At 34.9% G+C, this 14,278-nt stretch overlaps 1 protein-coding gene across 6 annotated transcripts in view; it reads right to left on the bottom strand.

The window, feature by feature from the left end:
- Positions 1 to 14,278, bottom strand: part of RIMS2 (regulating synaptic membrane exocytosis 2) — a 436,528-nt gene that overhangs the window by 51,091 nt on the left and 371,159 nt on the right. Inside the window, exon 1 of one of the 6 annotated variants that reach the window (XM_072949589.1) lies at positions 13,307 to 13,381. The exons of the other annotated variants lie outside the window; for them this stretch is intronic. Within the exon in view, the coding sequence (XP_072805690.1) occupies positions 13,307 to 13,352 (46 nt within the window). The 5' untranslated portion in view covers positions 13,353 to 13,381. Of the gene's footprint in view, positions 1 to 13,306; positions 13,382 to 14,278 lie in introns of those variants that run through there. 6 annotated transcript variants of the gene reach the window in all.

The raw sequence follows: 14,278 nt of genomic DNA, 5'->3' as shown, positions 1-14,278 counted from the left end.
TATTCTCTACCCTGACAATGCTGGAACCAGATCCCCGAGAGTAAAGAGTGGCAGGAATATAATGGAGATCTTCAGTGAGGGAGAAAATAATGAACTTGTGTTTAACCTTTAGATGTTGATTACATCATTTGGAGGTGTTTCAATGACAAATCTCTTTAATATCTATTTCTATCTCTTAGCAGAATGCTCTCTTTAAGTATAATGTTTATGATTTGCATAAGTGCATTTGGTCAAGATTTTGGGCTCAGATAACACTAATCCAGGCAAACTAGGAAGTATGAATGGCTTTTGGTCCTTTGGAACTAACACCAATGTATTATTTAGATATGTTGAATGTCTCTTCATTCTAATCAGAAAATAAATGAAGACTTAAAATGACAGCTTTGAAAGGTTACAAAGATCAGGGATACTTAAAAATTTATATATAACCCACTATCACCAGGAAGGAAAAACATAAAAGTTTAATCAATCATTTTTGTTTACTATGAAATTAATTACTGGCTTAAGCAAGATATTGCATTTTATTCTCAGAGCTACTTGAGTTAAAATTAAGTTCCTGGGGTGAAATGTAAGTGTTAACTGGAGAAATTTAAACACATTTTCATTTATTCATATGCATAAAAAGAAATAATCAAGGCAATTATGCTTCACACAAACCAGAGTTAATGCTGAAAATACTGAACAACTCACCAGTCAGAAGAGATGCTACCTAGTACTACTGGCATATGCAAAGCAGCAGAAGTAACACACAAAACGACTCCAGAGACCATGAATTTTCTCTTTTTTTCTTCTGTATTATAAACTTTTGCTAGAATCTGACTTCTTACCATAATATGTATGTACACACATACAAACTAGAAGTTTCCCTAAACACAGTACTTTTCAAAGGTTGTACATCAGTCTCAACTCATGTTCCTACTACACCGCTCATCTCACTTATTACCCACGGAGCTAGCTCTGAATGGTGTCTTCACAGATTCAGTTAAAAAATGGAACAGAGATACATAAAACAGCTAAGAAGGCCTTTTTAGCCTTACTCAATCCATTCAATGAGAAATGTAGCGAGAGATATGAGCTAGATAATCAAAGAAAAGTTTGTTGTCTGCTTCTAACTCTGTTTTCTTAAAAGCACACATACTGCAATTTAAATTTGAGGATGTTTAGATGTTTTCCAAAGTATTCTAAGGAGTATTAATTCTAAGATATGCTTCAGAGACAAAGGGTTGGTCAAAGTGAGTCAGGAGAAGCCACACATTCTTTTGAAAAAATCACAAAGCACATAAATATAGCAAAGGACTTTATGAAGTTCAACTATTAAAAAAAAATATTGAAACTGTTTAATCTACATTTTCTATACTTATTTGACCACAAAGTCCTATTTTTCTGCTTAACGTCTGCTGGCATCCAGAGACCTATTGTTCTGTGGTATACACTTCAGGGAAATGCTACTTTAGGGGAAAAAAACTTCCATTTTCACGCTTGATAGTGTCCATTTTAAACCAATAACACATTTAAATAAGAAAAGTCAGAATGCCACAGGCGTGGAAGCCTTTATTACATACGCTTCTGATTATTTGCCCTTGTTCCTGTCACTTTGTTAATTCATTTAAAAAACTTTACTTTTTATGCCTCTGAAAATATTGCTAGCTGGAAATAGATCTTAGGTTTGCAAAAGACCCAATGTCATATCAATGCATTAAACAGTGTGATGACCTTAAAAAGCAATGAATCACAGATAAAAGTTTATGCTTCAAAGAACTTCACAGGATACAGTTCAAATAAAAACTTAATCTTGCTTTCTTTTTTTAAATTGAAGTATAGTTGATTTATAATGTTGCGTTAGTTGCTTTCTTTTTTGACGACTTATATAATGCAGATTTGGGGTTGGGAAGGAAAAAATATTGCTTTTTCTACTCCTTCCGTTTTTAAAAAGCAGACAGTCCTATTGATCCATTTTCTAGAGTAGCAGGGAACAAATGCAATATCATTTCTGAACATATCTTAAAAGTCAGTGCTTCAATTAATCTGTGATAAGTCTGAGCAAGTGCACCCTGAAAGTACACTTGGAGAAAGAGAAAACTATTTTCAGAAGACCTGAGGCTGTATTTAGAAAATCTAAAGAAAAAACTAGTAGAATTAAGTACATGAAAAAAAAATTACAATTAATCAGAATTCAGTAAGGTGGCCTGATATAAGATTTAAAACACTATTTAAATCAGTAATTTTAATAGATAAATACAAAAATAACCAGTTATAAAATGTAATAGAAAAAAACATTATGGTATTTACAATAGTAATATAAGTTACAAAATACCTAGGAATAAAATTAACAAGTTATGTCTAGAAGATAAATGATGAAAATTACAAAATTAAAGGACTTAAAAGAAGGCCTGAATCAATGGAAGGACATACTATGAATTTAAATAGAAAAAAGCAACATTATAAATATGCCAATTCTCCCCATGTTAGTCTATATTTTAGTGCAATTTTAACTTTACAGTTTACCAAGAAAAGAAAACATGAGAGTTTGGCCAAGAGAATTCTGAATATGACTAATAAGGGTAGTCTTGCCCTGCAAGTTAGTAAAATGAATTATAAAGCTAGATTAGTATTTAAAACATTGTGGTACTATTTTAACTCCAAAAATTGATAGAACAGAATAGAAAATCCAGGAACAATCCAAAATAAGGACAATTTAATACATATAAAGCATGAGATTTTACAGAAATAGATAAAGTTGGGGTTATTGAATGAATTACCTAGGTCCAACATCTATTTGGAGAAAAATAAATTCAGATCTCTAATTTTCACCATCTATAAAAGAAATTTCAGATGCATCAAGGATCTAAACTCGTAAAGACTTTATACTCACATATGAGAATAAAATATAATAATATTTTATAGTAGTGGAGAAGAAAAGGGTTTACTGACGATACTAGCACAGAAACCAGAAAAATGGGCAAAAACTATGAACAAGTATTTCACAGGAAAATATAAGTAAAAATAGTTAATAAACCAATAAGTACATTGAAATATTTGCTACCTCACCAATAATCAAAGAATGCATTCAATAAGTGACTGAATAAAATGAAAATGAATATTTGTGCTAAACTGACAAAGATAAAAAATTACACTAGTATGGCCAACAATGGGCAAAAATTAGCTCTTTCATTTTCTCTGGAGAGAATGTAAATGTTACGATGCTTCTGGAGAGTAATCTGCAATATTTTACAAAATTACAAATGAGCACATCCTTTTAGCTAGTTATTCTGCTTGCAGGAATTAATCTACAGATAAGACATACATACACTAAGATCAGTATAAAGATGTTCACTGTAGCTCTGTGTAGAAAAAGCCTAAATGTCCTTCAATAGAGCATTATGTTAAATCTATGAGGTAAAAGAGTATTCAACAGAATTCCCTGAAAGATGAGATAAATGTACATATAAAGATTCTAAAACACATTTTTAAGTGAAAAACCAAATTGCAATAGAACATGTGGAGAGTGTATACTGAAATCTGCCTAGATGAAAGTTGGGATGATTAGATTATGTAACAAAATGTGGTTCCAGAGGTTATCTCTGGGAGATGAGATCAAAGGGGAGGAGAGGGGCGAGTGAAGAAGAAACTTTAATTTTCCATTATAGGTGTTTATATTAAAAAAGAGAAGCAGATGTGGATTTTATAAAATAGAAACATGGGAAAGCAAATATTTTTGATGTATGTTTTCCTGGACAGACAAGGTGATTATTATACCTAGCAGATGTATATTCATCAGAGATTTACAATTTGAAAATAATTTGCTATTATTTTATGACATTTTCCTAGCCAGTCCACTTACTTCAGTGGCTCAGTTTACTTAACAATAAAATAGATATTATATAAATTCCAAAGGAGAAAGTTTTGTGAAGTAAGTAGTGGTTACATAAAATTCTGCATAAAATATCATATCTTATTTTATGAAGTGAAAATGGACTCTTCTGTGCATTATTATTAATAAAGGCTACTCAGAGTATAGAAGTCAAATTTTTCAGTACAGATCCAGAAAACATCTTCTTAGAATCTACTTCAGCAAAATAATAAGCCTGAGCATGAAGGACCGTGATTACCAGAAGCTTATTATTATAGAAATCCAATGATCTCATTGCGCTGGTATTTCATACCCAGTCACTATTCAAACTATTAAAATGCACATTTGTTGTCCTTGAAATAAGAAGATAACCAAGAAGATACTGATTCTTCATTAGTAGGAGATATCTACTTTGGGTTTTTGCAGATTAACCTGAGCTATTCTTGTTATTCCCAGCCTCCCTGTGTCTAATAACATATCAGCAAAAAATAAAGGCCACTAGTCAAATCAGGACTATGGTTCAACAGTCAGGAAAGACAATTCAATTAAATGTCTAATAACTACTATTTATCTTGGTATTCCTTAGTAACTGCAAAGACACTCATATCCTTAATAAAATAAAATCCTTATTTTCCCAAGCCAGCAAATATTATAAGAATTTCTGCATGGAGAGGTACATTTTGAGCAGTTTCTCTTATTAGTCAAGAAAATCTTTGAGATTTTTCTGCTAACTGCTGTTGCCAACACCACACTGATTCTCCTCCAACTCTGTTTTAAGTATGTATGGTTAAGCGTCCAACTTTTTTCTTAATTCCCTGAGGCATAGTAGAGAGATGATTGGAACAGTTAAATATGACTTCACAAATGCTTGTAATAACAACAACTAAATGCAGATTTTAATATGAAACTAGATCATCTCATTTATAAAATATGGTTTACTGTTTCTCAGGTTCTGTGACAGGCAGAATTCTAAAGATGTTCCGCTCAGATTCCTATCCTGTGGTTATTCAAACACTAATCTATAATCTAGGTGCTGCTGCTGAAATCAGGAGATTGTTCTGGGTTATCCACAGGAGCCCAATGTAATTAAGTGAGCCTTTAATAGCAGAAGAGGAAGGCGAAAGAGTCGTGTATATAGTTGCACTGGAAGAGGGAAGTGGAGGAGCAATAAGGCAGAAGGAGAGGTCACAGAGATTGGACGCCTGAGACAGACTTGACCAGCTGTTGCTGGCTTTGAACGTGGAAGAAAGTATCCACCAACCAAGGAACACAGTCTGCCTCTAGAAGCTGAGAATGACCCCCGTCTGACAGCTAGCAAAGAAGTGGGGATGTGGGTCCCATAACTGCATGAAATGAAATCCTGCCAGCAACTAAATGAGCTTGAAAGAAATGACATTGAAAGAGGATTCATCCCCAGAGCCACCAGAAAGGAACACAGTCCTGCCAACATCTTAATTCTGGTCTTGTGAGACTAAGCAGGGAGTCAGCAGAGCCACACTGTGCCTGGACTTTAACCTACAGAACGTGTTAGATAATACATTTGTGTTGTTTTAAGCCTCTAAATTCATGGTAATTTGTTACAGTAGCAATAAAAAACTAATATAATCTCCCAGACTCAAGCCCATCTTAGTTTCTTGCCTACTTCCACGTGGTAGATGCCCACCCATCATTTGGGCTCCTTATCTGCAGCTTCAGTATCTTCAAGTCTAGAACCAAGAAAGCAAGGCCCAGAGAGAAACAGATTATGGAGACACTATTACCGAACATCACTTTGCCTCGGTCTATTACAACCTTATATATGTATTCAATGTGTGGTTCTTCTTTGCCTGTGTGACTAACTTGAAGGGATCACCTTTAAGCATTTAAAATTATTTTACCTTTATAATCACTTATGTTAGGAAAAATGTTTAGAAGCACTTCATCTTGATTGGCATATAAAAGCTATAAATTGGGCACAAATTGTAAGATCTTATTAAGCAAGGTGCCAATTTAGTTCTGAAGAAAGTAAAGACATTACATGTTATATAAATGTGCCATCTTGATGTACTCTCTCTGAAAATAGCTACTGTATAGACTGTAGCAATGAATTTAAATAGAAACTTTCCTAGAACAAAGGCAGCACAATCATATTATTAAACAAAGAACTAGTTTTTACCTTTGCTTTGCTACTAATATTATTATGAGACCCTGAGTCACTTAACATTTTTTGCATTAGTTTCACATTCGCAAAATGATCTCACCAATATTTAAACATGTTACAGTTGACTAACTCATATTAAAGAATTGTTCTATGCACATGTGTATATTGGTCTTTCATAGTTCAAGATAAATTCACTCACTCAATTTGTGACATTTCTTATATATGTCAAATAGCCATATTGCTTGTAGTTAAGTAAATGTAAAGGTTGCTAATGACAAAATAAGAGCATTACATAAAACCATACGCTGTTTCTGCTCTTCAGTTGTAAGTTTAAAAGTATATATATATACACACACACATACATATATATATATATATAAAACTTCTATACAATTCAGAAATATTGAGAAAGCCAGGTAGGAGTAATATGACTATCATTTAATAATTTCTGATACATTTTTAGTTTACAAAGAAAATTGTCATATCCTGTCTACATCTCTTCCCTTCTCTTATGGAAAGCCTCACCTTCCCTCTCTATAGCTTTGATGATGGTATTACTTTTACTATGGAAACAGTTTCTCTAATTTTATGTCAAAGAAGAAAGAATAAAGAAGCCAATAGCTTAAAGCAGCAGAACTGAAGCCAGAATTAAATGCCCATTATGTTATGCAGCCAGGCCAGCCTGGGTGTAATGGAATAGACTGGCAAGTATGAAGACGTTAGTGGTGGGAGTAATGGTGGAAGATGGTCACTGTTAATAGTCCAATTAGAGAAAGTTTCTAGATTGTTCCTGATTTAGCATGTTATTATATGTAGAGAAATGCTTAAGAAATCTACCTATTACCTTAATTATTTGGATAAGTTTATGTTAGACAGGAAAAGAAACCAGAGTTGGAGAGCTGGGGCCATAGGTAAGGCCATGAGTCAGTACTGGCCAAGAAGCCAGAAGCGAGGGAGCCCACGTCGCCAGGGTGTCCACGCGGGACAGCACAGCTGCAAGCAAGTTCGAATAACATACGGAACAGTGGGGCCAAGGATTCCCGGCACCGATATATTTCCTGCCTCCGACAGAACTATAGGCAGAACGATATGAGGAATGAATCTGCATCCTGAGAAGCCGGACTGGTTATGAAACATAGCTATGGATTTTATGCCTGTAACTGGGATAAAGAGGAGTATGTAGCTTGGCTCAGTTCCTCTTCCTCTTTAGGGGAAAGATGAGTGAAAGAAGAGAACATGCATCAGTGACTGGTCACCTCTAGAAACTGTGCCACAACCTGGATCTAGAGGGACGACTGGGTCTGCCCAGTGATGCTTTAGATGTTGCTATTTCTGCAAGCTTCACAGAAAGAACTCCTCCAAGGTGTGAAAGTCTTATGTGACTAATGATGGTGAACTCTTGTTTTTACTTGTTTTTTTCTCCATGTACCTCTGTTCTTCAAAATCCATATATAGGAACAGTAAGTTTATTGCATCTTGGAGAGGGTCAATTTCCAATAATGTGAAAAGAAGTTTCTGAGTTTGTTACTACAACTTAAAAAGTTACTGAAAAGTCATTATGCTAAAACAGTAATATTTCAACAGGTGACACATCTCTTGGCTTAACAAAATGGCAGCTCTTCAAAGGTGCACTTTGTATGGAAGAGAAAGGAGATTATAAAATCATCATGCAAGTGATTTAAAAAATACAGGGAGACTCTCTGCCTTTCCAAACTTTTCTCTCCACTTGTCTGAAATCTCACCATTAGCTTCACTATTTTGGTTTAAGACTTTCCAATTCTGAATATACAAATACTTATAGAGTGTTTTTAATCATTTCCAACTATTAATCTATATCTTAATGGGAATGAGTAGTAGATTTTTTCCTGAAAAAAGAAAAAGGTGAAAGAATCTGGAAATACTTAAGGGGGATCAGCTGTAGGAAGGAAGGAAGTCCATTCAAAGAGAACAGAAAGTACAGTCCACCAGCGAAAATTCTCCTGCTTCACAATTTTGAATAGGACTTGCTCAAAGCACTGTTTTCTTTGCTTCACCACCCACCCCCGCCACAATCGCCATTCTTTCTATTGCTTCTTTCAGTTTCCTTACATAAAAAATGAAAAGTAGAGATTATAATCCCTACTTCAAAGAGCAAATATGGGGATCAAAAGAGTTAATAGATGAGAACACAGCTAACATGCTCCAGTAAATGTCCTTCACTCTCTTGTGGCATCTCCTGTCTCTGTTTCATTTGGCTTAAAAAGAAAAGCATTTTCTTCTCAAATGAATTTGACAGTAAATAAATGGATATCAAGAGGACGATAGATTAACATTACTCCTGACCTTTTCTTTTGTTTTAGCCCTACGTGCCTTTTTAAGACTAGACTCTTTCAACTTGCCATTTAACCTTCATTCTCACAAAAAGATTTCAGAAACCTATTATCAGCTATCACCAGGGCCTGCTTTAAATTTCACTTATTCTGTTCCTTTTTGTCAAACATTTTTAGTAATTGCTAAAAATGTTCCTTTGATGTTACCCATTATCTGTAACAGATAATGCATAATTTACGAGTCCTAGAATCTGATTCAATTAAAAAAATCAGAAACGCTAGGGCAGTAAAGATTTTAAGAAAGCAGTAGCTCGTACTTTATCCTTCTGTAGAAAACAGAACTTTGTTTCATAACAATGCAGAAACTCACTACCAAACCCATAGTAAAACACACTGAATTTTATTTCACTAACATAATCTGATGTTCATTAAAATAAACAATAGCAGTCAACATTAATCTACAATTATCCACAAAGAACAGAACTTCCCGAACTGCACACATCTAGAAGAGGCATAGCTTAACTGCTATGACCATGTCATTTTTCTCAGTGACTGCCAAAATCCAGACAGAATAATTGTAGGTTACAGGGGAAGAAACAAGGATCTTCCAACAGAATTCTGGATAAAGTGGAGAAACGATAATGAACAAAAACAAAATGAGAAGACCGAAAGTGAGAGGAACCATTGTTCAGGAAACCAGAAGCAGACCTGGTGAACAGAACAGCTGTCATTTTATGCAGCGAGTACAACAAATGTCCCAGGTGGCAAATGTACAGACACTGATAAAATTTCAAGGCTATTTTAGTGGAGAACCTCACTCTCTCACAACAGTGGAGCAAAGCTTCTTGACTGGATAATCCTGATGCGATCAGCTCTGCTAGAGTAGGGAACTCCTTTTGGACTTTGAAAGAACTGAAAATGAAGCAGGGGGTAGAAAGCTGGCTGGACTAGGTGACATTTAAAGTCCTTTCTTATATTTGAGATTTTAAAAATATCCAATAAAATGTTTGGGAGTCTACTTCCACACTTAGTCATTTCCTCGCTTATGTCTTCAAGTACTCCCTTCCCTTTATGTCCAAACATAAAAAAGATTTTCTTCATCTTGGACGGTAAAATCGTGTCTGGATCCCCACCTGTGACAAACTAGACTAGGGCTTGGTAAACTTTTTCTGTGAAGGGCCAGATGGTAAACATTATAGGCTTTTGGGTCAGATGATTTTCTCTGACGAGCACTCAGCTGAGCTGCCACAGCACAAAAGTAACCACAGACAACGTGTAAACAAATTGAACTTGGTTGTGTTCCACTAAAACTTTATCAAATGAAAAAATTATTTATCAAGAAAAAAGCAGCATGGTTGAATATGACCTGTGGCCCAGTTTGCCAGCCCCTAAACAAAAGCTCTTTCTCTTTTGCATCTTTATAGTAGGTACCTCCAAATTCTATCACCCATTTCTTCCTGAAAGCCCTGATGGTCTGGCTCTCTTCCCATCTTAAAAGCTAATATTTACTGAGAATTAAATTAGGTGATGCATTAAAGATGACAAATAGATAATGCACTGAAGATGGGTGTATGAAGCTCTCAGCATAGTGCTGGCAAATAGTAAGTACCAATACAAATTTATATTCACCAAAGTAACCTGATGGTCTCATTGCTCCTCACTCGGTTCGCCTATCTCAATAAATAGCAAAACAACTGTCTACCCAGTTGTTCAAGCCAGATAGTAGCTTTGACTCCTCTCACTCCCTCACCTCTACCTGCCACCCAGCCCTACTAATTCTATCACATCCATTTACATCCTCCCTCCCCTTTACTACATGGTGGTCCAGGCCAGCATCTCTCTTGAAAAATTACTCCAAAGCTCTCCAGTAGCTTCTCCCTGCCTCTAGTCTCCCTTTAGCAAAAACTTCCAATAGTTTTGGGATAAAATTCAATTTTCTGAACATGACTTTTAGGATATTCCATGATCTGTCCTCTGCCCAACTCTCCATCCTAATGTTTCAACTCTCTCTCTTGGACTCAATGCTTTGAACACCATGAACACGGATGGCTTAGTTCCTTGAGCAAGCCACACTACTCTCTGAATGCCCTTATAGACTGCATTGTCTGACTCTTCCAAATGTTAAAAGGGCTCCAATTGCTTAGAAAAATGTTTGATACCTTAGTCAAATTAGATCACTGATCATTCTCTGATGCATATTCCATGTTTCCCTGAGCTCACCCTGTACAGCTGAAGTTTCCTATGCCTGACATGCACTCCTATTCATTTCATTAATCTTAATCTTCAAATTCTGGCTCAAATCATAAACTTTCTAAGGAGTCATCTAAAATGTCATTCCAGGCAGAAGTGATCTTTTTGAAACCCTACAGTATTTTCTGCTACCGATATGCTACCTAACACATCTTCCCTAATAGATTTTAGGCTTTTTGAGGATGTGTCTGCAAGTTATATAATTTGTAAAAATTTTTAATAGTCCACAGTACCTGCACAACATTTTCACTTTATTAGAAGCACAGTTAATCGTATCGATTGACTATTTTAAATGTGTAAAACTTTTAAAAATCAAAGTTTAGTGCTAGCTTGACAGTCTTAAAAATTTCAAGCAATATTTAAATGCAGTGGAATTTTAACTGACCTTAGTATCTTAAAATGTCCCTTTAGAAAATAGAATGAAACTTAATGGGGACGCTTTTAAGAACAAAAAGCAAATTACAACAAGAACAGATAAAGAAAGATGAGCAACCATAAAAGAACAAAAAGATAAAACAGATTAAAACTAAATGAACTCATACAGTTTTCTTACTCAAAAGGAAGCAGGGAGCCATCATAAGATTTTACTGACATACAAATATTTCATGAAAAAGCTAAAAAAGAGTATCTTTATATAACATCTGCATATTTTTTCTAGTTTAAGATTCTATTAAGACAAATGTAAAATAACTACACATCCAGGGAATCCTAAATGATTGAAAGGATTAAAAAGAAGAATAATCCAGTATGCAAAGTCTGTGAGGAAATTTTATTGAAGTTGGGATTGTGTAACTCAGAATAAGAAGGCTAATTTCATATATCTAAATATATGAAATATTATTCAAATATACAGAGAATGAGAACAACTTGGCCTTCATCACTATAAAGTATAAAACAAAGCAAAACATGATTCCAAGAGAGGACCCCATGTAGCCTTAAAATTGTGTAATGTGCTGTACGATTTGGAAGAAATATTACACTTCCTTGAGGAAGGAAATAAACTTCAGTTTTCCATTTCAGTTGGAAATCAGAAGTGGACTTTTAAACACAGAGTTACATGCATGTCGTTACATGGTATGCCATCTTCCTCATTGTTCATTACATTTGGTTCATTACATCTGGTTTTTAAAACACAGATATTTTCATTTGTGCATAACAATTTTTATTGTCTATTTCTGGGGGAAAACTTTCAAAATGAAAGAATTCAAATGAAAACAGATTCTTGAATAGTCTTTGTATTTTTTTTTAAAGAAATCTAATTTAACATATTGAAGTAGAACTATCAAATTATTGTTTCCAGTAAAATAATTTTACAATTGACTGGTTAAATGAAGAACTTAGCTTGGTTGATGGCAAGTTAGAAACCTTTGGCCATACATCTTCCCTTTGACACAGATGGTTCTAATTTCAGGATAAAAGACTGCTGGCAAAGGAAGGAGGAAGACAAAAGAGGCTGGTGGCCGCTGTTCTATCTTTTGCTACTGCATTTCCTTCGGAAAGGAGGGTCTGGATGAAAGGTGTTGAAGTAGAAATGCCTCAGTAATGAGCACCGCCCCCTGCAGGTTCTCCGAGGTTTTCTGTTACTATTTCCCTGTCTCTCCACATCTCTATTCTTTTTTTCTTCTGCATTCCATGCTGCCTCACCATCAATTTCCTCATGAGAATATTTCCCCACTTCATCTCACACTTCTCTATCAGCTACTGCCCCGCTCTCATTTTCTAAGCAATCATGAAGTAAAAGTAAAACTCAACAAATTCCTCACATACCAGAACAAAATCAAAACCAAAACCAAACCAAGCCACTCTTTGGACTAAAAGCTACAGAAATGACATTCTTATGTCAGTACCAAACTTGAACACCTAAGAGAAGTATACTGGACCCACTTTCCCGCTGTTTCAACTCCAAGCATGTGTCTAGGCTGAACTAGAATCTGTTGCCTCTCTCCCTCAGAGTACACATGGTACACAAACTCAGATCACGAAGAGTTTAATTTAAACCACTTTTCAAAAAATCATTTGGCTTTCAATTGTTTTTAACAGAAACACACAAACGCACACCCACAGGTGTCACAGGGAGATTATTTGCGGACCATATTCATAAATGCAGAGACTGCTAAATAAACCAGCCACAAAGACAGAAGGGCACAGCACATCATGTGCAACATTTTACATCATTCACTAGGCATTTGTTGAAACCCTACTATGTGCAAAGTATCTGAGAAGAACTGGGGAGGATGAAAAGATAAGCCAGACTACGTACGTCCTGTGATACACTTTCATGCTACATGGTACTTTTTCATCAAGGTAAACTTTGTAATTTTGACTATTATTTTATTTATTTGTTAAGGCCTGTCACTCCCACTGCAGCATAAATACCATATGAGGAAGATCACAATCAATACATACGATGGTGTCTGCCACCGGCTAGAAATTCAATAAATATTTATTGAATAACAGTATGTTATGTTAAGATACTATAAGGCAGTAAATAAGAGTGTCAGTTAAAAAAAAGAAACTTCATGCAACAAGAAGTTAGAAGGATTTATCTACTTGGAGCAGTATCAGAGAGAAAAGATGGATTCTGTCTCAGTGTTTTTCATTCTACAAAGTCTGTGATACCAGATGGCTTTCAAAGCCCAAGGAGACAATGAGTCAACACTCCTACATTTTCCTATATGTTGGAAGAACAAATTATCATTACGCCTGGTAGAACTTTACATTACTTAGCTACAACTTTATAAAATTTTCAACAAATACCTGCAACTGTCTCTTTAGAAGTCCTCCTAGTAGATAATAAGAACATGACTCATTGACGAAAAAGCCTCTAGTAGCTCTGGATACCTATTCAGGGTGTACGGGAATTTCATTCAAAATTTCCTTCACCGAATTACATTTTATACTGTTTAGACTTCGATGCTCAAAATCCTTAAGGCATTTAATTTTAATAAAATTAAAAGGCTTCTTTTCCGTAGTATGTGCTGCTCAGCTTACAATTAAACTCTTTATGGTTTAGTTATTTACAGTTACTAGGCCTTCACTGATTACTAGAATGTATGGTCTAGTCTTTTGGCTATTTACATCTTAAAAATTATGTCCAATTACACTAAATAAAACCTGTGTTAAATTAAAAGTAGTTCCCTGGGAAACTTTCATTTTGAAGAGAATGTTCTTTTCTCCTTGTGACATGAAAAGAACAAATTATAAAAACATTCTGTAGCAGTGGGGGGTGGGGTGGGGGGAGCAGGCAATAAAGAGAACCAGCTTTGGAGTGTGTCTGTCCACTATGCAACTTCTAAGTATCAGTTTTCTAATATGTGAAATGAGGATAAAAAATTTTACAGCTCAGGTTGTAAAAATTAAACTGAATGAACTCATGCTACTGCTAATTATGTTTTTTAATGACTGACAAATTTTTTTCTTAATTTTATGTCAGAAAAAAAGCTTTATTTTACTAACTGGTATGTTTTTGGTCAGATAGTTCAAATTGTGAAAGTTAACTTTTATTTCCATTTTGCACTGACTTCCAGGAAGCATAATATACGTAAACAATAATTTAAAAAAAATATATCTACATTATTTTTGAATCTCCTCACTTTCCCATCTCCATTCACTATTATCATTTGTGGTAAGCAGAATCATCCCTAAAGACGAACACACACTATTCTCTGGAATCTGGAAATGTTACATTACATTGCAAAAGGCACTTTGCAGACATAATTAAGGTTAAGG

The sequence above is a fragment of the Vicugna pacos genome, chromosome 25, assembly GCF_048564905.1.
Source record: "Vicugna pacos chromosome 25, VicPac4, whole genome shotgun sequence".
Lineage (NCBI taxonomy): Eukaryota > Metazoa > Chordata > Mammalia > Artiodactyla > Camelidae > Vicugna > Vicugna pacos.
Note: the sequence above shows the minus strand (reverse complement) of the source record. Positions and strands in the feature narration are given on the sequence as shown.